The 26,311-nt window shown below is 53.0% G+C and overlaps 1 protein-coding gene across 1 annotated transcript; it reads left to right on the forward strand.

The window, feature by feature from the left end:
- Positions 1-538: 538 nt before the first annotated feature.
- Positions 539-26,094, forward strand: PRUNE1 (prune exopolyphosphatase 1). The gene is made up of 8 exons (XM_039512651.1): positions 539-742; positions 14,191-14,295; positions 14,814-15,019; positions 16,522-16,700; positions 17,083-17,241; positions 17,516-17,610; positions 18,317-18,475; positions 21,631-26,094. Exons 1-8 carry the CDS (start codon positions 704-706, stop codon positions 22,150-22,152), a joined length of 1,464 nt encoding a protein of 487 aa, XP_039368585.1. The 5' UTR covers positions 539-703; the 3' UTR covers positions 22,153-26,094.
- Positions 26,095-26,311: the final 217 nt, after the last annotated feature.

Consider the following 26,311-nt stretch of genomic DNA (forward strand, 5'->3'; position numbering starts at 1 on the left):
TATACACTCCCCACACATCCCCCCAGTCACCCCGACACACTCCCCCCTATATTCATAACCCTCCTATAAAATCACAAGTTACCACACACACACGCATAACTACAAACACATACATCACAACCCCCCACGGTTTCTCACATCACACCCTCTCCTATTCACACAACCCACTGACACATACACACTCCCCCATCACAGCCCCCCACGGTCACACCTTTCCCTACACACACCCCACAGTCACACCCTCTCCTACACACACAGACAACCCCACAGTCACACTCTCCCCAACATGAATAACCTCCACAGTCCACCCTCCCCTACACACACACACAAAATTCTCACAATCACACCTTTCCCTACACACATAACCTCCGCAGTCACACCCTCCCCCCAACCCCTGCAGTCACACCCTCCCCTACACACACATACAAAACCCCCATAATTACACCCACACAGAACCCCCCGTCACACCCTCCGCTACACACACACACACACACACACACCCTCCGCTACACACACACACCCTCACAGTCACACCCACCCAGTGACTCTCTCGCTCTCCGGGGCCGCCTCCATTTCCCGGCAGCCCCGCGCGCGGCTCGTACCGAGGGGCCGGGACCGGGTCCCCACCCCGGCGGGAGGAGCCGCTCGCTCCGGAGCCAGGGCCCGCTGCGGCCGCCGCCTCCTGCCCCGCTGCCCGCCCGCCATGGAGCGCTTCGTGCGGAGCCGCCGGGCCGCCCTGCAGGTACCGGCCGGGGCCGGGGCCGGGGCTGGACGGGGCAATGGGGGAAGCGGGAGGGGGGGCTGTGGAGAGAGCAGGAGCTGGGGGGGGCTGGAGGGGGCACTGGGGGTGGGAGCTGTGGAAGGGGCAGGGGCTGGGGAAGCAGGAGGGGGCACTGGGGTGGGGCTGTGGAAGGGCAGGGGCTGGGGAAGCAGGAGGGGCACTGGGGTGGGGGCTGTGGAAGGAGGGGCTGGGGAAGCAGGAGGGGACACTGGGGGTGAGGGGCTGTGGAAGGAGCGGGATCTATGGGGGGCAGGGACTGGGGGAAGCAGGAGGGGGCACTGGGGGGTGAGGGGCTGTGGAAGGAGCCGGGGCTATGGGGGGCAGGGGCTGGAGGGAGTTCGGGAGGGCATGGGGGGGCACATGGGGACCGGAACTTCATATCTGGCTCCCATAAAGCTTCCCCTCCATCGCCCCCCTCACAAGCCCCAGCTCTCCCCCCTGCTCCCTCAGCCTTGGTGACCCCTGAACCTCCCCCTAGAACCACACAGCCTGGTCCTGCCTCTCCCATGGCCCAACCCACCTCCCCACTTGCTGCTCCCCAGCCCCACCTCCTCCACAGCTTGCCCCACCTCACCCCTGTCCATCGCTGCCCCCAACTTCTCCCTGATCCTTTAGTCCAGGGTCCCCTTTGCCCCCCAGCACCCACCAACCGCTGTCCCCGATTCCTCCCCCCATCCATCCATGCCTGGTCCTTCAGCTTCCTCCATACCCCTCCAAGCCTCTCTATTCCTCCTTCAATCTCTGCTCCCACTAACCCCATGATCCCCTCTCCATGCTGCCCTCATGATCCTCCATCTCCCCTCATCCTGGCTCTGGGACTAGACTGGGATCTAGACTGAGGTGCCCAGATGCTGCAGGGATGTGCACCAATGGAAGAGCCTAGTTTGATGTAGCCCATTTACACCTGCAGAACTAGGACAAAGGATACCCGGGGATCGAAGTATTTTCTGTTTGGTGATGGGACTGAAACCAGAACTTAGCAAAAAGCATTCGTCCCGGAACTGACCTTATTCCACAACCTTGAAAATCACAGTGCTCTGATTACTATCCTGCTTTTCCCCTGCCCCTGCGGCTTTTCAAAATGGTGTTAGCAGCTGATCTTTCCTGATCCAGGAGAGTTAGAGACTGAGGCTGGCATCTTCAGAGGATCCTTACAGGGAAGTTAGACTCCCAAATCCCATTGACTTTAAGTGAAAGGTGGGTACCAAACTCCTTTCAAGTCCCTAGGAGAATCCCCGCCTAAGACTTTCTGCTACTGGGTGCTGGACTTTGAAGCACTGTCTGCTGTCTTATGATCCCGTAGAACCAGTGACTGCTAAAATCATGGGTGAATTTAAGTAGAGAACGAAATTTAAGCAAGATACACCTTTAAAGTGACTTACCAGAGATTATAAGAAATATATATACCCACTTCAAATCAATTTTCCAGTGGCATCTAGTTCAGATGTTTCATGTGATGCTGGACTTAAAGTCTACCACCAGGCTAGATGTTTTGTTTTGGTGCTAGTTCAAACTGGCTGTTGCATATCCTGGACCCATATAATTTCCTTTACCTGTGGACCTGTTGACTGACAAACATTATGAAAACAGGTTTCAGAGTAGCAGCCGTGTTAGTCTGTATCAAAGACTAACAAATTTATTGTAGCATGAGCTTTCGTGAGCTAAAGCTCACTTCTTCGGATGCATAGAATGGAACACACAGACAGGAGATATTTATACATACAGAGAACATGAAAAGGTGGAAGTATGCATACCAACAGGCAGAGTCTAATCAATTGAGATGAGCTATCGTTAGCAGGAGGAAAAAAAACTTTTTGAAGTGATAATTAAGATGGCCCATAGAAGGTGTGAGGAGAACTTAACATAGGGAAATAGAATCAATTGGTGTAATGACCCAACCATTCCCAGTCTTTATTTAGACCACAGTTAATGGTATCTAGTTTGCATATTAATTCAAGTTCAGCAGTCTCTCTTTGGAGTCTGTTTTGAAGTTTTGTTGCAAAATTGCCACCTTCAAGTCTGTCACTGAGTGGTTAGGAAGGTTGAAGTGTTCTCCCACTGGTTTTGAATGTTATGATTCCTGATGTCAGATTTGTGTCCATTTATTCTTTGAGACTGTCCGGTTTGGCCAATGTACATGGCAGAGGGGCATTGCTGGCACATGATGGCATATATCACGTTGGTAGATGTGATGGTGTGTCTGATGTGATTAGGTCCTGTGATGGTGTCACTTGAATGGATATGTGGACAGAGCTGGCATCGGGGATAGGTTCCTGGGTTAGTGTTTATGTTGTAGTTGCTGGTGAGTATTTGCTTCAGGTTGGGAGGCTGTCTATAAGCAAGGACTGGCCTGTCTCCCAAGATCTGTGAGAGTGAGGGATCATCTTTAAGGATAGGTTGTAAATCGAAGCCACCTACTACAGGACAGGCCTAAAAAAGAAAATAACAGAACACCACTAGCCATCACCTACAGCCCCCAACTAAAACCTCTCCAGCGCATCATCAAAGATTTACAACCTATCCTTAAAGATGATCCTCACTCTCACAGATCTTGGGAGACAGGCCAGTCCTTGCTTATAGACAGCCTCCCAACCTGAAGCAAATACTCACCAGCAACCATACAACATAAACACTAACCCAGGAACCTATCCTTGCAATAAAGCCCGATGCCAGCTCTGTCACATATCCATTCAAGTGACACCATCACAGGACCTAATCACATCAGACACACCATCAGGACACCTGCACATCTACCAACGTGATATATGCCATCATGTGCCAGCAATGCCCCTCTGCCATGTACATTGGCCAAACCGGACAGTCTGAATAAATGGACACAAATCTGACATCAGGAATCATAACATTCAAAAACCAGTGGGAGAACACTTCAACCTTCCTAACCACTCAGTGACAGACTTGAAGGTGGCAATTTTGCAACAAAAACTTCAAAACAGACTCCAAAGAGAGACTGCTGAACTTGAATTAATATGCAAACTAGATACCATTAACTGTGGTCTAAATAAAGACTGGGAATGGTTGGGTCATTACACCAATTGATTCTATTTCCCTATGTTAAGTTCTCCTCACACCTTCTATGGGCCATCTTAATTATCACTTCAAAAAGTTTTTTTTCCTCCTGCTAACGATAGCTCATCTCAATTGATTAGACTCTGCCTGTTGGTATGCATACTTCCACCTTTTCATGTTCTCTGTATGTATAAATATCTCCTGTCTGTGTGTTCCATTCTATGCATCCGAAGAAGTGAGCTTTAGCTCACGAAAGCTCATGCTACAATAAATTTGTTAGTCTTTAAGGTGCCACAAGTACTCCTGTTTTATTATGAAAACAGTTTGAAGTTGTGGAAACAAAGGGGCTGATGTTTAATGTTAGTGTGTTTGGGCAGGGAGAGGGAGTGTCAGAAGTGGATGCACGAAATGACCCGGTGTTTGCCCTTAGGGAGAAGCTGTTGTTTTTGTTTCTTTAGCATTTTCAGTTCTGCTGTGATGGGCAGCTGTGCACAGTGCTAAAGTGAACGTGTGTTACAGTGTCAAAATAAGAAGTGTAGGAAATAGAGGTGATAAAGACCTGTTCGAATTTAGTGTTGCTTTGTCTGTATTGTAGACTTCTCTCCAGGAATGAAGTAGACCTTGGCTGTAACATTTAAAAGATAAATTTTAGAAATTAAGACATTTTAGAAATTAAGCTCCACTAATTTGAAAATCAGCAAAAGTCTAGCTTGTTAGTTTACATGTGATCTCTGCCCAGGCTATAAACTCATGGGAAGGGCGAAGTTGTGTGTCAGATCTGAGACTTTACTGCACTAGAGAGAATTCTCTTTGCACTGGGCCTAGGGCACCCTCACCAATTTGTAACTGTCCAACAGCCGTCACGGGCTGACAGCTATGTATAATGTGGGGCATTCTGACCTGTGAGCAAAGTGGCAAAAGAACAGATTTGTGGTTAAGACACGTGACTGCAAGTCAGGAAACATGGGTTCTGTTCCTGCGGCAGATGTCTCCTGTGACCTTGGACAAGTCTCTGGGCCTCAGTTTCCCCATCTGTACAACACCTCCCTATTGCACAGGGCTGTGGGAGTGGAACATCTGACTATGTATATCTTTGCAGCAACCAGAGAGGGGTTAGCATAGAGTGCTGTGAGCACTAATTAGTAGGTTCAAAAGGACCCTATGGATGAAGACATGTCAGTCAAATGAAGATGAGTGGGCCCTCCTTTGGGGATTCATTCTGGCCTCAGGGCCTTGCTTGTCTTTTCGAGGCCTACTACTTTCTTGCTTTGCTTATGTGGAATAAGTTAGTAAGGCTGGGATATGCAGTAAAACAGGCATCACTGGCCTCTGAGGTGTTTGGGATGGTGATATACCTGAGAAGCTTGGGGATGTCATGATTAGCATGAACCTATCGGATAGAGCATAATCCAGGTGGGGAAATACAAATGGAAGATTGCCTGCCTCTTACAATAGAGTCTGTTTCTTCCCATTTCCCCAAGTGTGCCAAAATTCAAGTGAAGGCAACAGTTCTATGCAAGCAAGTTTGATAATTGCTGAGTGTTTCATTGCAGTGAGTTTTAACATCCGGATTCTGTTTGTGGCCATGACACGAGTTTGTGTTTGGGCAGAAATTCTCATGCCACGAGCTCCGATGTCTCGCTGCATCTGGAAAATGTCATCCATCTTATTTGGTCAAGGGATTAAAAAAAATAATAAAAGCCCCAAAACCTAGATAACATGATACAATGCTTTTTTTCAGGGACCTTCTAATAGATGCAATGGAGAATTAGGTCACTCAGCTAGCTACAGGCTGTGGTAATATCAGTGTGCTTGAGGAGCAATGGAAGATATGAAAGACAGAAGAGCCTTGTCTATTTTGATCCTGCTTACTGTGCAATTTAAATTACATTTCTCCTCTAATAGCTTTAGATTTCCTAACCAGAGTGTAGCGCTGTCACGTTTCTCTACACTGATACCTTGTTATGGTAAGGAAATTATAGATGAGTATTTTTATGCAGTTCTTCGAGGAGAGACATCAGCTAGTCAGCAGCCAGTAATATGTTTAATCTCTCTCTGCGCAGAGGTGTAAAAATATCAACTGAGATTAAAAAAAAAAAATCGACTTGACATTTCAATATACGGTAGAACCTCCCTATTCCTTGACTAATCCCCAGCTTTGATTGTTCTTTCTGAAAACCCTCCTCAGTTCTTGGGGGTGGGGGTGGGGGGGGAATGAATAGCAAAGCTAATGCAGTGATGTGTCTTGTTACTAAAACTTACTGCTATTACTTGTAGTATGGTAGCACTCAGAGATCAGGGCCCCATTGAGCCAAGCACTGCACAGATACTGAGTAACTGAGATGAGGGGCCTGTTGTCGTATCCGCTGCTGCATGCACAGAGTGACCGAGATCAGGGGCCCATTGTGCCAGCCGCTGCGCGCACACACACACACACAGTAAGAAACAGTCCCTGTCCTGAAGAGTTTACAGTCTAAACAGACAAAATGTGGAAGGAGAGGAAGAAGATTATCCCCTCTTTGCAGATGGGGAAACTGAGGTGCAGAGCGATTTAAGTGACTTTCCTAGAACCCAGATCTCCTGAGTCCCAGTCTAGAGCCTTAGCCGCAAGACCAACTTTCCTCCCCACAGTTACAAAGTGCTATGAAGAATTATCCCCACTTTCCCCAGTGAAATGGGTAGGTTAGCAACATGGTGTCTTACCCATTCCAGGAGCGGCTCATCTTCCCCAGTGTTGAGTGCGTGTTTTGAATGCTAGGCCATGGACAGAGTGCGTTTCACATGTCTGTCTCCAAGGGTGTTGCCATCAGCAGATGCCCAAAGAACTCTTGAATTAGTGCTAAAACTGCCATGTTGCGATCTGTCTATGCTCCCTGCATCCGTCCCTGGAGGTGCTGCTTGGGGTGACCCTGAAGCTGCTGCCTTTTGGCTGGTGACACTTGTGGGAGAAGCGCGGGGCATCTATAAAGTGAGTCAGGCATTCCCATTTTCCCATCGCATGGAGGTTCTGCTGAAGGACAGTCCCCCACCCTTCCATATTGCTAGAGTCTTGAAGGCAAGTGACACTCTATAAACCTACTTTCCAGGGCTGCAGTGAGGATGGGAGGGCCAGGGGCGGCTCTAGGAATTTGGCCGCTCCAAGCACGCCGGTCCCGCGTCTCCGGGGAGCCTCTTGCAGACGTGTCTGCGGAGGGTCCGCTGGTCCCGCGGCTCCGGTGGAGCATCCGCAGTCATGCCAGCAGGAGGTCCACTGGAGCCGCGGGACCAGCGGACCCTCCGCAGTCGTGTCTGCGGGAGGTCCACTGGAGCCGCGGGACCGGCGGACCCTCTGCAGTCATGTCTGCGGGAGCTCCACCGGTCCCGCGGCTCCGGTGGACCTCCCGCAGGCATGACTGCGGAAGGTCCGCCGGAGCCGCCTGCCGCCCTGCCGGCAAAATGCCGCCCCAAGCGCGCGCTTGGCGCGCTGGGGTCTGGAGCCGGCCCTGGGGAGGGCTGGGACACTGATTCCCAAAGAATAGGACTTAACTTTTCCTTTCTCCTTCCCCCCCTCAGCTGCCTGGCATCATTGCCTGTGCTGCTCACCGACCAGCCTGCTCCTCTGTGCTGGGTAGCAGAGAGGACCTAGCTGTGGGACTAAGGCCTTATTTAACACAAGGGTTTTTAGCCAGTGCTGTATCACATTGTGTTCACTACCTCGGGCCTGATTCTCCTTGCTCTGCACCGTGTGCAATCACTGACACCGGTGCAGGTTTCAGTATAGGATATTTATTTTTCGGGGCTGTAAAAATGCAAGGGGTGGTCAAAAAGGAATATTCTTCCCTGATGCACAATTGGCTTCATGTATGCTGGGGTTATTTTTGTCCTCCTCTGAAGCATCAGCGATGGGCTACAGCTGGAGACGGGACACTGGATGGGGTGGGTCAGTGCTCTGAGGTGGTACCAAGAATCCTTTTTCTTAGACGCCTGGCTGATGGGTCCTGCTCACATATTCAGGTTTGGAAGGAATTTCCTCCCCATGGCACGTTCCACCTAATCAGTACCCTGCCATTGGTGGCACCTTGGTCTCTCCTGTTCTCTGCCTGTGGCGCACAGTTTAGTCTCCTGAGAGCTGAAATGTTTTGGTTTAGTCTTTGGGCTTAATACTGTGTCTGGGTGAAATGTGTTATACAGGAGGCCAGACTAGATGATCTAATCCAGGGGTCAGCAACTTTTGGCACACGGCCCATCAGGGTAATCTGCTGGCGGGCCGCAAGACGTTTTGTTTACATTGACTGTCCGCAGGCACGGCCCCCTGCAGCTCCCAGTGACCCTGGTTCGCCGTTCCCGATCCCTGAGCTAATCGGTCTCTTTCAACCTTAAACTCACATGAAACTATAAAAAAAAGCAGCATGTGTCTTTGGTTCTACGTGCTACATGATGCATGGTTTGCTCTAGGAAGCCTCCTTCGCCCCATCGTTAACATAAATCATTACCCAGCTGCTAGAACCGTATTTCCCGTCTGTATGGTCTCTGCTGGAGTCATCTCTGTTACCAAAAGCAAATGGACCTGGCAGCCGTACCCCGGCAGGACTGTTTCTGACCAGGGCGGAAGGAACGAATTCAAAACTAAAGGGCCCTCACAGAGAAAGTTCCACCAGCTGCACCATCTCTCTGATGGGAGTGGGGAGTGCCCTGCTCTGACGACATCTGTGGCAGTAGGACCTGGGGAGAAGGAGATTGTTGTTAAATAGGTCCCTAGCCATGTACCCAAATCTGCCTCGCTGCTGAATCAGTGTGGTGCAGTAGTTTATACAGACTGTGCACTAGGGTGAACGTGGCCCGTACGATACACACGCTGCATTAGTGTAAGACTTCGTTTACATCTGCACTAGGGATGGGCATTAGCATAACTACTCCGGTGGCTACAAGCCAGGCCATGGACAAAGCTTCAGTGGTGGGGCATAACCTAAATGCTGACCTGGTGAAGGGGTCCCCTTGTTCTAGAGATCAAACAGACCGCAGAGGGGGTGGAAGTGCCAGGAGCCGGCACAAAAAGCTGCTTTCTCCTGGCCTGACGAGCTCTGCTGGCTGCAGAGAGGAGCTGGTAGGGTGAATGCAGGGTGGGTTTTCTTCCATAATAACTGTTTGTTTGGGGCTGCACGTAAACAAGCCTCTGTGTGCGGCTCATTGAGTGCGGCCTGTTTGCGCCGAGCGCGTCGGTGACGTCGTCGGGCTGTTATTCGTGTGCGTCTTTGCCTGCCGCAAAAATAAGTCTGCTGCATTTGCTTGAGACTCACCTGAAGTCGCGCTGCTGCTGGGCCCGCAAATTAACACTTCCTGCAGGCTGGGTGTGAGAAAATGCGCGTTACCTTTGCAAGGCTTAAAAAAAAAAAAAAAAAGAAAAGTTGGCCAGGAGAAAAGGATGCTACAAGCTTGAGCGGCAGCGTGTCCCAGTGGGATAGCACATTGAACTGGGCCTCAGTAGTCCTGGGTTCTAATCCTAGTCCTAGCTCTGCCAGTGACCTTGGGCAAATCAGCGTCCTGTTCTCTGCCTCAGTTTCCCCTCCTTTCCTGTTTTGTTTACTTAGGCTGCAGGCTCTTCGCAGCAGGAACTGTCTTGGGGTCAGTGCCTGACCTAGTGGGGCTCCGCTCTCAGTGCAGACCCTTCTAGGCACTGCTGTAAATAGCTCTGAATACGACCCCAGCTTGCATTGGTGGGTCTGTGACCTCCCTTCATCAGAGCTCTTCAGAAGATTCAAGCCCTCTCCAGTCCCCTGCTGGGTATGTGTTGTGTGTATATGTAGCGATGCTACTGTTTCTGTGAATTACCCCTTCGAATCGCTGAGGATTGCACTGTGGGCAGACAGTAGCAGCGATTTTGTCTCTTGTTGGGTGCAGACTTTTCAAGTAGACACCCTCCCCCGCTGGGCTCTCGCTAAGGGTATGTCGACACTAGCTAGCGTGGCTAAAACGAGCAGTGAAGTCACGGCGGCATGGACCCCCATGCAAGCTAGCAATGCGACCGCATACCCAGGGTCCCTGGTGTTCTTGTTCCAGCCTGCACTGAAGCCTGTGTCACTGCGTCTTCACTGCTAGTTTTAGCTGCAGTCACACCTCCAGTTGCAGTGTAGACATAACCTCTGTCTTTCCCCGTTGTTCTCCCAGACCGACGTTCTGGCATTCAGCCCCACGGTGTCTGTCTGCTCATGGTGTACGGAGAACCTCTGGTTTAGTTCGGCAGGTTGTTGGCCAAGGCTCTGTGAGCCCCTTGGCTTGGGATCTCTCTTACTTTCCCTGCAGACGTTCCCCCCGCAACTTGTTTTTGTGGCTGTCTCTCCAAAGTTGCCCTTCCCTGTCAGCTTCCCCTTCCTCTGTCAGTTTTGAACCCAAAGGATGAATGCAGCGCCTGAGATAAGCCTCGTGTTCTGTTGGTATGAATGAGTCAGACCTTGACTCAGTTCCTCATCAGCAGATTCTGCCATCACCACAGGTCTGCACCATTGGCATTTTCTATTTACAGTTGCAGAAGTAGCTCAAAGTGAATTGTTTTCTTTTCTTGTGCCCCCCAACCTTCTGTATCACACAAATTAGGAATATAGGAATTGCGAGACTGGGTCTGACCACCATCCCCGCAGCATCTGAGCCCCTTCCAGTCTGATGTACTTATTCTCACAGCCCCCCTGCGAGGCAGGGCATGGCTATTATGTCCATTGTATGGAGGGGAAACTGAGGTACAGAGAGGCGAAGGGGAAAATGTGCTAACGCACCCAAGTGATTTATTCAGAGTCGATGAGGTTTGGACTCTTCGGTGTCTAGGTCATTCTTAAAAATGGGAGTTAGGCTCCTAAATCACTTAAGTGCTTTTGAAAATGTGCCACTAAATGAATTGTGCAAGGAAGCCTGAGGCAGAACAGAGACTTGACCCCACATCTCCTGAGCCCCAGGCTAGCATTTTAACCACTGCACCATCCTTCCTCTCTCTAGCCAGCTCACTATCCTGTCTCCCATGGAGGCCAGTACCAGCTGCTTCAGAGGCAGATGCAAGCCACCCTTGCGGTGGGATGCTACGGAATAACCTGCTTGTAAAGGAATTTTCTTCCTGTCACTTTCACTTAAAGTCAGTGTATGCCCCGAAGCAGGAAGGTCTATTTCCCTTCCAGTCTTTTCTTTAATCCCACCTAAAGTATCTTTGGAGGCCCTCATTACCAGTATAAAAATCCAATCCTTGTGAATCTGACTGAGCTGTTCACCTTGCTGAAATCTTGTGGCAGCGAGTCCCACTGTGCACACTGTATACAAATAAAACCATTTCCTTTCCACGGTCTTTAACTGGTTGCCTTCTGCTGAATAATGTCCCTTTGTTCTTGTGTTCTGGGAAGATAACTAGGACTATCCCAAGTTCTCTTCTCTCCATTGTCTGCTATTTTACATACTCAATCATATTCCCTCTCACATGGCTTCTGGAAATGAAGCCATCTCCGCCTTTTCAGTCTGCATGTTTTCCCATAAGGCCCTCTCTGTTCTGGCAATCTCCTCCTGGAGATAGCGGGGCCAGAACTGAATCCAGTATCCCAGGAAGAGACCTACCATTGCTATAGCTATTACTATTTGGATTGCAGTCCTAGGATCTCAAATCGAGATACACCGGGTGTTATAGAAGTGAGTCAGTGCTGACTAGGCTAAAGCAACTCTCCTAGGGTCATGGTGGTGCTGTTGTTGAGTCAGGGTGGAGTGTCTTTGTACAAGATACACGCTTGCCCAGCCAGAAGGTCTGGGCTGGATGCAGAAGTTACTGGGTGAGGTTCTGTGCCCGGTGGTACGTAGTAGATCAGACTAGATGATTGTATTATTTAGATGGAATGTCCATTTTAATGCCCCCCCCAATCCGTTCTGATTCCAAAAGGTGCTAGTGTGTCTCTTACAATCCTGATGGCTCAGACCCATCATGTTGATTTAATGTGTTTGCAGGAATGGCTGGGACATCGCTGCCATTCCCAGCTAGCGTGAGGGTAAATTAGCTTTGAAAAGGCTGTATACATCCCTCTCCAAGGCCTTTGAGTGCCTTTTAGTGCAAATTGCTTGTGCATTTCTCGGTGAGGCTGTTTTCTTTCCTCCCTGGGGCCATATGCTGCTGTTTTGCATGTTCGCTCAGTAACATGCAGCTCTTAATTCTACTCCATAAATGCACTATCCCAGCCTTGCTTATCTAAAGTGCTTGGCCAGCCCGGCTTCGAACCTGGCAACCTGGCGCTGAGTGTGTCTGCCTGTTCTCTTGATAGTAACTGGGAAACGGATGCTGCCTCTTAGCATCTGCGGGGAATGGCAAATAGCTTTTAGGGAGCTGGTGCAAATCTGCCTTGTTTGCTGTCTGGCAAGGAGGGCTTCTTGGCTGCTGCATCCGTTTGCTTTTGCAGGAACCAAATGCTTCATTCATAAGTGGTCACCGAGACCTTGCTACCCATGGGTAGTTTCCAGGCTCACTTTTCATTGGCAACTCTCTAATTTCCCTTAGTATTTCATCGTCACTATCCCTGTCCTGGTCAGGTGGTCGATAATAGATCCCTAATGTTATATTCTTATTAGAGCATGAAATTACTATCCATAGAGATTCTATGGAACCTGTGGATTCATTACTTAAGATTTACCCACAAGAGTTTTTCGGGGGCCCTGGAGCGGGGTCCTTCACTTGCTCCGGGGGGTCCTGGAAAACTCTTGCAGGGCCTGGGCCCCCGGAGCTTCTTCTGCTCTGGGTCTTCGGCAGCAATTCGGTGGCAGGGGGGTCCTTCCACTCCAGGACCCGCCGCCGAAGTGCCCCGAAGACCCACAGCGGGGAGTCCTTCCGCCCCGGGACCCGCCGCCAAAGTCCCCAGGCCCCCTGAATCCTCTGGGCGGCCCTGCTCCACTTTGGTGCTCTGCTTCAACTGGGGGAGGGATAGCTGAGTGGTTTGAGCACTGGCCTGCTAAACCCAGGGTTGTGAGTTCAATCCTTGAGGGGGCCACTTAGGGATCTGGGGCAAAAATTGGTCCTGCTAGTGAAGGCAGGGGGCTGGACTCAATGACCTTTCAAGGTCCCTTCCAGTTCTAGGAGATTGGTATATCTCCAATTATTACCTTACCAGGGATGGGGAGGGGAGGAAATCTCTCTGTGCAAGGGGGCATGTGGGGAAATTGGGCTGCCGACCACATAGCACTGAGACCAACGCATGCTAGAGCTTGCTTAAGATTCATTACTTAAGATAGAGGTCCTGGATTTCAGTCTCTTCCCTAGCAGACTAAATTTGGTCTCCAGGACGTCTCTCCTACCCTTCCCTATGTCATTGGTACCTACATGAACCACGACCACCGGCTCCTCCCCAGCACTACACATAAGTCTATCTAGATATCTCGAGAGATCCGCAAGCTTCGCACCAGGCAGGCAAGTCACCATACGGTTCTCCCAGTCATCACAAACTCAGCTATCTAGGTTTCTAATGATTGAATCTCCCATTACTAACACCTGCCTTTTCCTAGTGACTGGAGTTCCCTCCCCTGGAGAGGTAACCTCAGTGCGAGAGGATAAACCCCAGCACCCTCTGGAAGGAGGGTCCCAACTATGGGAAGGTTTCCCTCTGCTCCCATTGACTGCTCTGCTTCCCTGGGCCATTCTTCCTCCTCAACAGCGCAGGGCCTGTCTGACCAGAGGTGGGACAATTCTACAGTGTCCCAGAAAGCATCATCAACATACCTCTCTGCCTCTCTTAGCTCCTCCAGTTCCGCCCCCCTGGCCTCCAAAGCCCGTACGTGGTCTCTGAGGGCCAGGAGTTCATTGCACTGAATGCAAACATACGCCACCCGCCCACAGGGCAGGTAATCAGACATGCTGCACTCAGCGCAATAAACTGGGTAGCCCCCACTCTGCTGCTGGGCTTCTGCCTGCATTCTCTCCTACAGCCACCTAGTTAATGAAAGGGTTTTGTTTAAATCAAGAAGTTTTGAATCTAGTTTAGTTTACGGGTTTTAAAGAACAGCAAGTGAACCTTGCCCCCTTCCAAGCTCCCTTGCGAAACTCCCTGTTAGCCCTGGTCGCTTGCTCACTGCTTTATAAAGCCCTGGCCTTGATAGCCCCGCCCACTGCCTCAGGCTCAGCCAATTAACAGAGGCTTCTAGCTTTCAACTGCCAGCCACAGCACAGGGTCCTTCAGACAGACAGACAGACAAACACAAGCTCAGCACACAGCAAGTAACCCCCAAACACACACTACAGCCACTCACCCCAAGGGTCCTGTGTTTGCTCCTCCTTCCCCTGGAGAGCTCCCTTGTGAGACTCCCTGTTAGCAGCCCAGCACATGGGAGTGGGTCTTTTTCCCGTGCCAGCGGCAATGGGCCTGCTCTGCTGGGATTCAAAGCCTCCTGTCTCTTGGCAGGAACATGTCCAGCACAGGCAGGAAGTCCACGTGGTGCTGGGGAATGAATCATGCGATCTGGATTCCATGGTGTCGGCACTTGCCCTGGCTTATTACTTGGCAAAGGTGAGTGTTGCCCTGAGGCTGGGCTCTGCTTCAGGGCTGCCCAGAGGGAGGGGGCAAGTGGGGCAATTTGCCCCCGGCCCCGCGGGCCCCCACAAGAGTTTTTCAGGGCCCCTGGAGCGGGGTCCTTCACTCACTCCGGGGGGGTCCCGGAAAACTCTCACAGGGCCCGGGCCCCCGGAGCTTCTTCCGCTCCGGGTCTTCGGCAGCAATTCAGCGGCAGGGGGGTCCTTCCGCTCCGGGACCCACCGCCAAAGTCCCCAGGCCCTCTGAATCCTCTGGGTGGCCCTGCTCCGCTTTGGCGCTCAGCTTCAGCTGTGGTGGATTTAACAGGGATGGGGGAGGGAAGGGGATCTCTCTGTGCAAGGGGGGATGTGGGGAAATTGGGCTGCCGACCACATAGCACTGAGACCAACGCATGCCTGAGCTGCTGTGTGATGCCTGGACCCACGCTGGGCCGTGCTCTCCGTAGTCAAGGCCTGCTGCTAACTGTCCCTGTGGTTCGCTGCGTTGTCCTGCAGACCTCTCTGGAGTCCAAGGCGGTATTTGTCCCCGTGCTGAACATTCCCCGCTCGGAGTTCCCCCTGCGCACAGAGAGCGCCTTCCTCCTGCAGGAGCAGCAGATCCCCGACTCCTGCCTGATCTTCCGGGATGAGATCGACCTGCATGCGCTGCACCGGGCTGGCCTCCTCTCCTTGACGCTGGTCGACCACCACATCCTGCCGAGGCAAGTGGAGAGGCAGTGCAGGGGATTTAGGAGACGGGGCGTGCGGTGTGTGTGTGTGTCAAATTCTGGCTCTGCCACCGACCTACTCGGTGACCTTGGGCAAGTCACTTCTCCTCTCTGTGACTCAGTGTCCCCATCTGTAAAATGAGGCTAAGGACACTGAGCCATCTTTTTAAAGTGCTTTGAGATCTAAGGATGGAACGCACGATACGGCAGCTCAGTGTTATCATTAAATCCCTGGTGAGGGCTCCAGGCAGGATGGAGTGGGGAGTAAATGATAGGCGAATGAAGACATTATTATTTGTATTGTGGTAGAATCCTGGCCCAGGACCCTGTTGTGTTATCCACTGTACAGACACAGAACAGAAGGACGGCCTCTGCCCCAGTGAGCTTGCAATTGAAGTAGATGAAATTGCTTAGTCTTATAAACAGAGGGACTGTCTTGTCTATGGAGTGGATGGCATCCTTGCTGGATTATGCAAGACCGGTGCACAAGGGCCAGTGGGAACCCCTAGAGGAGCGAGTGACTCGCTTTAAAATATTCCCAATCTTGCTGTTGGCTCACGTCTCATGGGCACTGGGGAAGAGACGGGTCTTTCCCCGGGACAGCTCTCTGCACACGGAGGTCAGCATGGGACAAGGCACAGAGAGCTTGGGCAGGGTGGGCTGTTACCCAGCAGAGTGGATCTGACGTCCAGACGAGTTCATGAACCCTTCAGCTTCCTTGGGAGGAGCCGGGAGAGTTCTCGTGGCTGGAAGGGGCCTATAGACAGGAGCTGCGGCTTCCCCACAGCTGCTCTGCATCCCTGGGTGCTCGGGGAGGGTTTTGCTAAAGGGGATAAGCAAACCTGATATGAGCAGGCAGGTTTGCACAGCATTCCCCTGCGTCGCTGGGAACCCGAACACGATGGCATTTCCCCTTCCTCTTCTACATGCGTGTCTACCATCCTTTCCTGTGCCCGCCTCGCCACCACCCTCACCCCTGCCCACGCTCTGTGGATTGTCTCCCGGCTACCCTAACCTCACCCCACCCCCTCAGTTGCCATACCATCCTTTCCCTGTTTAGGGGCTGAAGCCCCCCTCCCCTTGGCAGCACCACCTTCAGCCCAGCGCCTTTGCATGTGCGTGTCAGTATATTTTCAGTGTAGAGGAAATAAGCCCCCCGCATCGGCCTTTTTTTGGTTCGGGGAGCAGGAAAAGAGCCTGAGAGAGGAGGAATTTTCGGTCCATCCCCAGGGTGATGCTATAAATACACAATAACGCCCACCAGGGTGCACCATAACGCCCTTGGATGCTCTGGGGTGGATGGTGACGCCAAAAGGACAGGATCCATCCCTGGGGTGATTCTGTTGACCCTAAGTCCCTCGTTTTGGGGCGGGGGCAGAAATTGCAGAGAGAAACGCCTGGGGACGAAACCTGGGCCTTTCCTGGCCTGCATCCATCTCGCCAGAGAGGGGCGCTCTCACGGGTGGCGCCGCTCACTTCCCGTCTCACTCGCCCAGTGGAGATGCAGCCCTGGAGGAGGCCGTGATCGAGGTGATCGACCATCGGCCCCTGGAGAGGGAGCCTCGGTGCAGAGTCACCGCGGAGCTGGTGGGCTCCTGCGCCACACTGGTGACGGAGAGGATCGTGCAGGGCCCAGCGGAGCTGTTGGACAGACAGATGGCCGCCCTGCTGCGTGGTGAGAGCAGTGCTAGCTGACTTTGATGTTCAGGGAGGGGTGTAGCGTTCTGGGGCGGAGACCCACAGCCGCAAATATCAGGCCCGTGCCCCAGGCTGTATCCTGCTGGCTGTAAAACCGACCCCTAAGCAGCAGCATGCTCAGCAGGGCTGCATCTTCACCAACCCAGGAAGCAGCAAATCCTGGACTCCTGCAAGGCCTGTTTACTGCAGCATGGCTTTGCCTAGGGGAGATATTCCAAAGCACCTGTCTAGAGCCAGAGGCTCTAACTCCCCAGCTCATGTCTAAGACCACAACAACTGTGTATGGTCTCTGTTTTCTTGTGGCTTGGCTCACAGCACACTGTGTTTCTGTGTCAACTGCTGCTCCCTTTGCTTTAAAGGTACAATAATTCTGGATTGTGTCAATATGACTCCAGAAGCTGGGAAAGTGACTCCCAAAGACACTCAGTACGTGGCCCTGTTGGAATCCAAGTTCCCAGACCTCCCAGCGAGGAGCATCCTGTTTGAGGCTCTCCAGACAGCCAAGTTCGATGTGTCAGGTACCAGCTTGTCATGGATTGATGGGGGATCAAATAGGATGGATGGGGAGGGCAGGGGCTGAATGGAGCTTAGATAGTTGGAGGCACTAAATCAGACACGTATCTGAATTAATCTGAAAACAGTCCAAGAACCCACCTAGCAGTGTGGTCAGAGGGTTGTGTGTGCGAGTGCTGTCTGAGTTTTTTGGAGCATCAAAACTCAAAGCTCCCTGGAAGTGATCTGAGTTCCCGCTGGGAACGAATGTCCCTCTTCACTCACCTCTTGTTTTTCCAGGGCTCACTACAGACCAGATGCTGCGAAAGGACCTTAAGGTGCTGTCGAGCGACGGGCTCGTTCTTGCCATCAGTGCTGTGTACGTGACACTGGAGGTAAGGATCAATACAACATGGGGATACCGAGGTGCGGGAAAGTGAAGTGACTTGCCCCGGACCACGGAGGGAGTCGGTGGGAGCTGGGAATAGAGCCCAGGAGTGAAAGCAGCTTTCGCCTGCTGGGTGTCTGTGCATTTTGCCATTTAAATGTTACCCTGTGCAAGTGGGAAGAAGCTGATCCCAGGATTGGGAGCTAGGTCTCCTGGGTTCTCTCCCTAGTTCTGCCAGTGAAGTGGGGATAATACTACCTATCTACCTTGCAGGGCAGTGGAGGGTTTTCTATCTCTCTGTGGTACTTATCAGTGTAGTATCTGAGCATCTCCCCTCACAACCCGCCTCTGAAGCAGAGCAATGCTGTTATCCCCATAATACAGGTGGGGAATTGAGTCACAGCAAGGGAACTTGCCCAAGGTCACCCAGCAGGCCAGTGGCGGAGCTGGGAATAGAACCCAGGTCTCCTGCATCCTAGTCTGTCGCCCTATCCACTAGACCCCACTGGTGCCAAATAAGCATCCCTTCTCCAAGGAGCCTGCAGTCTGAACAGTTCAGGCAGAGCAGGTGCATGAGACAAGTGGGTGGTGCTGGGGAAGGGGAGGAGGACAGGGTAGTAAGACGGGCAGGAGCTGGCAGCATTGCCTGCCGTCCTGTCCCATCGCGTGCCTGTGCTTTCCGGACTCTGACGCCGATCACTGTCCTTGCCTAGGCCTTCCTGCAGCGGCCTGGCTTGCAGCAGGACCTGTGCGCCTTCTGCCAGCGGCATGGCTACAGCGGGTTGGTAGCCATGACGATATCCTTCAACGAGCGGAACGAGCCATTCCGGCAGCTCGCGGTGTACAGCCAGCACCCGGCGGTGCGGACAGCGGTGAGCATAGTCGGGGCATGCCGCCTGCCTGCCTGGGCTCTGCCCTCAGATTCTCAAGGGATATTCCAGAGCCGGGCGCCCTCCCTCAGTGGCCAGTCCTGGCAGCCCATGCGTATAACAAACTGAGGGCACTGTGATTCCTGCCTGCAAGCACTAAATCCCCTGTTTGCACCCTGATCCTGCACTGCATTTAAACAGGTGCTTAACTTCAGTCACACAGAATCGTAGGACTGGAAGGGACCTTGAGAGGTCATCTAGTCCAGCCCCCTGCACTCATGGCAGGACTGTGTATTATCTAGACCATCCCTGGCAGTGGTTTGTCCAACCTGCTCTTAAAAATCCCCAGTGATGGAGATTCCACAGCCTCCCTAGGCAATTTATTCCAGTGTTTAACCACCCTGACAATTAGGAAGTTTTTCCTAATGTCCAACCTAAACGGCCCTTGCTGCAATTTAAGCCCATTGCTTCTTGTCCTGTCCTCAGAGATTAACGAGAACAATATTTCTGCCTCCTCCTTGTAACGAACTTTTATGTACTTGGAAACTGCTATCTTGGCCCTGCTCAGTCTTCTCTTCTCCAGACTAGACAAACCCAATTTTTTCAGTCTTCCCTCATAGGTCATGTTTTCTAGACATGTATGACTTAGGTTCTGACCCAGCAAAGCACTTATCTGACTTGTTCTCATAGTGGCCCATTGCTCTAGTCTGGCTGTCGCTTGACCCCGATAATCCTTGTCCCCAAAGCTGCCCCTCTCTGCCGTTCCCACCTTGGGAACCTCCTAGAAATGGAGCGAGGGGAGGAACGGGACCTTGGCTAGTTGCTTCTGCAAAGAGCCCAGAGCAGAAACCGATTTGCTCCTGCTGCAAATGGGGCAGAACGTGAGAGGGTTTGGGAGCCAAAGCTTGGGATCTGAGGGTTTTGTTTGTCCAATGTAAAACACAAGGGAGCTGCCTGTAGGAAGAGCCCCCGCTGGGTATCAGGCTCTCTAGGTGCTCCTGGACTTGTGAATTCCCAGCTCAGCCCTAGTCCCCCAGATCAGCATGCTGGGCTGTAGCCTCCCTTAAAGGACCAGCACACCCTTTACCCCGCCAAAAAAGCATTGGTGAACTGTTCAGCGCCTGCCCAGTTGAGATGCTTCTGAGTGGAGTCCGGATGCAAGACAGCTTTAGCTCTGACAGCGACAGGCGCTACAGAAATGTCACAGAGGGGACTGGCGTTCCCAGCAGGCTGCTTTCCCAGAGGTTCTTCCCTTGATTACCCCGGTCCCTTCCTCTTTGCTGCAGTGGTGGGTGGCTGCCTGGGTGAGGATTTACAGGGTAGTGGTGTGTCCCCGGTGGGTTACCTCCTCCAGCCCCCGCCCTCCTGCGGCCTCGGCCCCCGGCTCAGCAGAGCGCTGGAGTCCTGTGGGAGTCAGTGCCTTATGAAACACCCGCCCAAGCGCTTTGCTGAATCGGGGCCCAGGTGCACGAGCTGTTCCAGCACCTTCCACAGCTGTCAGGTTCCAAGCACCGTCCGCCCTGAAACCTGCTCGTCCGCCTGATGTGCCGAGCTCCCAGCCGAGCCACTGGCCACCCAAGTGGAAGCAAAACCGCTTGAGAGCCCTGTTCCCCTCCCCCCGCCACCTCAGTGGGTGTTTCTAGGTCCCCACGAATCCCCCTCCTCCAAGGCTCAGTCCCGTCCCTCCCCATCCCCTGCCCATCAGAGCTGGTTCATGCCACGGTTGCTCCCATAGCCGGCGGGGTAGCTGCTGAGCTGTGCCAGCGTCGGCATTCACCCTTCGGCTCCAAGGCCGCCCGCAACGCAGCAGCCCACGTGCCTGCAGAGTTTGCTTCAGTGCTTCCCAGAGCCCGGCGAGAACATACCACAAGAGTGAGGGGGGAGGCTGTTTACTCCCCCCATCCCCAGCTGTGCAGCAACGGCTCCCCTCCCCCCCCTGTCCGATCCCGCGCCATCGCTCGTCACTCATTAACCGTGGTCAAAGATTTAAAGCTGTGGGAGGGATCGCGGGCTAATCGCCCGGGTGGGTCAGAGATCACGGCAGCTGAGGGGACCGAGCGGGAGACGGCGGCCTTAGAGATAGGAGGTAAGAGGCTCCTTTTTCCATCCCTGCAACCGGCTCTGCTCCAAAGGGAAATGCCCTCCGTGTGATCCTGCCCCGACGTGCACCCTGGGCGTCTCCCGCACCCGGCGCTTTGCCTTCGGAGGCTGAATCCAGAGGCTGGACTGGGCAGATACAAGCTGAACGTCGATCATTCGAACCCAGCCTGTCGTCCCCCCCGACACACACACATCTACCCTCCCAGCCGGTGTCCACTGATTGCACTTGTTCCTTAACGCTAAGCTTATGGTGCCTCTCGCTTAACCCCACAGCAACCGTGTTGTCTGGGCGAGCGTGAAACCCTTCCCTGGGCTGTGGGGGGCAGGTGCGTTTTCTCTCGTTTGTCCGGCTGCCCAGGCACAGGAGCCTTGGACTCTGACGCTCAGCTACTCTTAGAAGTGTTGTTCCTTTGGAGTCTATGGGCCAGATCCCCAGCTGGGGTAAATCTGCCGAAGCTCCATTGGAGTCCATGGGCCAGATCTCCGGCTGGAGTAAATCAGCGTCGCTCTCTTGGGATGTGCCGACTGACACCAGCTGAGGATCTGGCCCGCTGTCCAGCAGACTGAGCACCTGGGAGCTGTATCCGAGCTTGCGGGGAGAGCAGCCCTGGGATCAGAAGGGCCCAGCTGGGAGCACTGAGTGCAGTGATCCCAGCTCTGGGCTCTGCTCACACCCCGGGGCCACACCTGGCTTTGCAGACGTGGTGCAGCAGAATGGGGCTCCCGTCCAGGAGCCAGTCAGTGCGAGGCAAGCTCTGTAATTCCATCTCCCCTCAAATGGTGTGAATCCGTGGAGCTGCGCCAGCTTACCCCAGTGGGGGATCTGGCCCTGAGTGTATCCGAATTACACGGCTAGTGCCCCAAACAGCAGAAATGTAAGGGGGGAACTGGGGGGACTCATCCCAGAACAGACTGAGGGTGAGCTTCAGCCCTGGCTTTGCTGTCACTATGCATGTCAGGATCCCATCCCGACTGCGTTGTGACAGCAGGTTCAGCCTTTGGGAGGGTCTTTGGCTCCCAGCCGGCTCCTCACCCCGTCGTGTTTCTGTCCCCACTAGGTGTGTGGCGTTCTGGAGCGCGCTAACAACCCGCCCCTGGACCTCTCCCCTCTGGGGAGCCTCTACCCCAACATCTGTGCCTACCACCAAGGCAACACAGTCGCATCGCGTAAGAAAGTCCTCCCGATCCTTAAAGACTTCCTGAGGGAGGGGGGCATAACAGCTGGCCCCATGCATCCCGCGGACACGGGTTCCTGTGGCCCGACGAGACCGGAGCCGAAAGACTCCTCTGCCGGTTGCGGGGAAAGCGATGAGAACCCGGAGGACTCGGATGTGGCTGGCGAAGCGGGCGCCCCGGAGTACGAGCCAAGGGGCAGGAGAGATCCTGCCAGGTGCCCGAGGCATGGGGATGCCCTGCTGGAGGATGATGCCCCGTTGCCTCCCACCCCCATGAACAGCCTGGTGGATGAGTGCCCTCTGGACAGGGGGCTGCCCAAGCTGTCGGCGGAGGCGATCTTCGAGAAGTTCAGCCACATCACGGTGGTGCGCCCCTCCTCCAGCGGCAGCCCCGAGAAGAAATGACACCGGGACTGGTGCCCGCTCGGGTTTCAGGGACGCGATTGCAATCCTGGCGCTCTGGGCGTAGATGCGCAGCCTCTTTCTGTGTGTGGACGAAACACGTCCCGCTGTCTGACGTGGACCCCAGCCTCGGCAATAAAAGCCAGATGCAGGCGCTTTTGTCAGCGATGCTCTGGAACCGACCTCCGTGGGGCAACTTCTCCAGCGGGGGATTTCATAGGAAAGCCAAACAAAATGCCAGCAGAGTGGCACCCCCCAGTGCAAAGTGCAGCTGCACTTTAAAGGCACCCAGGGGTTTAATCCTGGCCGGACTGTGTCCACAAAGACCACCTCCTTCTCTGTTACAGTGATTTCTTTAAACCCTGCCCTGGCGCAGCCGCAGCCACCTCTTGCGTCGCCGGGCGCTAGGTCATGAGCACTTGTGCCGTGTTATGTGGAAGAACGCCCAGGTTCAGCAGCCCCTGAGTCCCATTCCACGTTGTGTCCCATTTCTGTGTGCACAGGCTTACCCCGTGCGTCCCCGTCGCTGGACTGGCATCGTGGGAGGGGAGATCTCGGCCCCACTCTCCTTGAACCCTCTGTGGATTTGGCAGCTTTGTTTCCATCCAGAATCCCCCTCGGGGACAGCAATAAAGGAGAGGAACTTCTCTCCCATCTCCTCTTCCCCCAGCCCATGTGACCCAGTCAGCCATCTTGCCTCCTGTGAGCCATTGGGTCTGTCATGTACCTGCCTGACTGTGCAGCACTGTGCGTAAAGGAAAACTCTTCCTTCACAACTTCCTCGTTATCTGTGGTCGTAATTGTCCAATCCCTTTGAAACCCTGGCTGGGTAGCTTTGGAATTCCAGCCAGCCGTCCAGGGGTTGTGTGAAAGGGTTTCTTCAGAATTGGTTCCTAAAGCTCTGCCCTGGAAAGCGACTGTGAAAGGGACAAACGGGGTTGGGCAGGGTATTTTGCCGTCCCAAGCACAGCAGGCAGGCTGCCTTCGGCGGCTTGCCTGCAGGAGGTCCCCGGTCCCGCGGATTCGGAGGCACGCCTGCGGAAGGTCTGCCGAAGCCGCGGGACCAGCGGACCCTCTGCAGGCATGCCGCTGGCGTGCTGGTGCCTGGAGCTGCCCCTGGGGTTGGGTCCTGTTAGCGAACCGGGGCCAGCCCGCCTCTGCAGGGAGGGGGCTGGGGTCTATTCCTCCTTGGGCATCATCTATGGAATTGTTACTGATTTCCAGTTACAGGTTCTATGGGGCTTTTTCTGTTGTTCCTCCCCCCACCCCGGGGTGGGTGCACAAGAAGGAAGGAGCCTGGCTTGACTTTTGGAGCCCTGGCTGAGTTTGCAGGGCTCACAATGAGGAAAAAACTCCTCGGCGCTTGTGAATTGGGCGTGTTTGTTTCCGAGTCGCTGCGAGGGAGTAACCCCAGAATCCCAGGCTGTTGTCTTTACTGTCCTGCTGGAGAGTGAGCTACCCGAGCCTTGGCACGGTCCGACCTGCAGGTGGGGAAAGGACCATGCAGAATGCCCCAGTGCGTCCGTTCCTTCTCCCGAGGGGACTGGCAGGGTGTGTCTGTGACCCACAGCTCGGGTCATTTTTACTGTCTCTGTTTAATGCCACTTTGATTGGTAAAGCCAGTTGTGTTAATGCTACTGCTCACCTTCCTGAGGGCCTATTCGGTACCTAGACAGGCACCTCGCATAGTTGCCCTTGGAAAGTAGCCGTTAATCTTTTGCTGATAGTTGAAAGTGACGAACAAGGTACTTTCCAGGTGGCGACTATTCATTAAACTATTGAAGGGGCCACACTATCAGCTTGCCCTTAACTCGGCCTCTCTTGGTGTGGGCTCGCTTGATTCCAGGGGCGGTTTCATGTCTGTGATTCTGTGGTCCGGCAGCTCAGATTGCTTGAGGCCTTGTCCACGTGGGAAATTTGCACCACTTCAGGTTAAATTGTTTTTTTTAACCAATATTGTTAAATCAGTGCAAACCCTGCAAAAACCAGAAAATCTGGCCTCGAAATCTCTTCCAGGCTCCGTTCCTTGGAACTGGCCCTTGTCCGCCGCTCTGCTGGTGCTTTCATTGTTAAGGACGGACTTTCATCCTGGGGTGATGATTCTGGTGCACCTGGCACCCAGGAACTGGTGTTCTCCAGAATTGTCATTCTGGGCTCTCACATGATAACTGTAATGGCCTGTGACTCCTAAAAAGGCCTCAGGTACTGCCACTGCAGGTTATCAAGTAACCACGTGTGCCCCCAAACCAGGTCCACTCTGCGGGGCACTTGCATGAAGGGAAAAATTCCCTGACCCCATAGTCTGACCCCCGTGTAACCCCATTGTCTGTGGTGGCTGTCAATAAGCCTCGGGTGCTAAAACCCCAGACACATTCCTCAGTGTGTCATGAATTCCCCTCCTCCCTTTCGTCTTGTGAATGATCTAACCACGGTACGTCTCTATGGTACATGCACCCTAGAGATACCCTCTTGTGGCGGAGCCCTGAGCCTCCTACACTACAGTCTGTGTCTGTCTGTCTGTCCCACAAGCAAAGGCTCAAACAGGTGGGTCTGGGAGCTGCACTGATGGACGATACCCTGTGCCTGAATCCCTCTCTATTTTGTAGCTGTAATGCTGTCTCTATGAAAGCAATGTGCATCCTTATTTATGGAGGACGCCTCGAGAGGTTCAGGCTCAGAGGCTGTCAGTCCTGCACCGTGCACCAGAAATAAGACAGAACCAGGTATGCAGGGTGTGATCTCCCTCTTTATGTGTATTGTAGTGGCATGCAGGAGCCCCAGTCACCGACCAAGACCCCATGGTGCTAGGCGCCGTAAAAACACAGAACAGAAAATCTGCCCTAAAGAGCAGGGAGGCAGAAAGGCCCTGGAGGGTTTAATGAAAGCTTTAGTGTCTTCCAGGTACAATTGGATGCTAGAGTTGGGGGTGACATTACATAGCCCTTTTCGAACTAGTCTTTGCAGCACCCCTCTGGGTGAGTGTGGTCATTATACCTGCTGTGCAGCTGGGGCAAAGTGAGGCACAGCGGGGGATGTGTCCTGCCATCGAGTTGGTGTCCACTGGGGTATGATTCAGGAGCTCCCGGCTCAGGCTGCCCCACATGGTAATCAAAGGAACCAGGATGCGTTTGCGATCCGTGGGGTAAAGAAAATCTGCGTTGGGGCGAGGGGTTAGGGAAGGGAGATATTGAACTTGTAGGGAGTAGGGTAGGGAAACACAGTTCTATCAGAGCTGGGGTTTAATTCACCCTTGCGCAGGGATAGGGAAGCAGCACAAAGGTTAATGCATCACATAAGCCAGCAAAATTGGCCTCCACACTCTGATTTAGGAAAGCAGCCCTATTCGGGAAGGGTGCTTAAAGTTAAACACATGCTTAAGTGCTTTCCTGAATCGGGGTTGGATATGTCTTTGGAGGGGGGTGTCAGTTTCACCTGTTAATCTGGATGTCAGCTGAAGTAATATACAGTATGTAATAAAGGCAAAATAAGATGAGAAGCAGCTTTATTTAAATGGCGGGGACTGGGGCACAGTGAAGAGAATGTGGTTTGATTTTTCATCCAATGTAGCATTGTATAAATCACATTTTAGCAAGAGAACCAATGAGAACCTCAGAGTCGTCGCAGTGGGTCCGTAAGCCTTTTCTGTTCCATTCTCGGCAAGCCCATCTGCGGCAGGATGAGCCGCTGTTCTCAGCTGGCAGTGCTTTCTGATGGTACAGTTTTGTTAGTCCTTTTTCAATTATTTGATATGGTAATTTCCCTTCCAACACTTTTGGGGTGTTGTGTTTTTACTTAGGCCACAGGTCTACTAAAATATGCTATGTTTCAAAATTAATTTCAAAATTGTTGTATGAAAAGAGAGAAATATTACGTAACCAAAGTTTTTTGTTTTTGTAATTCTGATGATCTTGTATTATAAGGATTAAATGTGTGTGCTTTCCTGAGTTAAGGATTCCATGATTTCTGCAGCGGCCAGTGCGGCTGATTTTGGGGTTGCCCAAGCAGATCAGGCAGCCCCTGGGCCAGTCGCATCAGCCACTGCTTGGGGCAGTTTGGGTGTGGGAGGGGGCTCAGGGCTGGGGGTTGGGGTGTGGGGCGGTGCTTCCCTCTGGGGGGCAGGGGAGTTCCCTGAAAGCGGCCAGCATGTCCCTCTAGCTCCTAG

Source organism: Mauremys reevesii, linkage group 24, assembly GCF_016161935.1.
Source record: "Mauremys reevesii isolate NIE-2019 linkage group 24, ASM1616193v1, whole genome shotgun sequence".
In the NCBI taxonomy this organism is placed as follows: domain Eukaryota; kingdom Metazoa; phylum Chordata; order Testudines; family Geoemydidae; genus Mauremys; species Mauremys reevesii.

Bases quoted from the DNA above. Each gene is read 5' to 3' on its own strand.
- PRUNE1 (XM_039512651.1), top strand. From the start codon at position 704: ATGGAGCGCTTCGTGCGGAGCCGCCGGGCCGCCCTGCAG. The intron at 743-14,190 runs GTACCGGCCGGG...GTCTCTTGGCAG, and splicing joins GCCGCCGGGCCGCCCTGCAG to GAACATGTCCAGCACAGGCA. The intron at 15,020-16,521 runs GCAAGTGGAGAG...TCACTCGCCCAG, and splicing joins GACCACCACATCCTGCCGAG to TGGAGATGCAGCCCTGGAGG.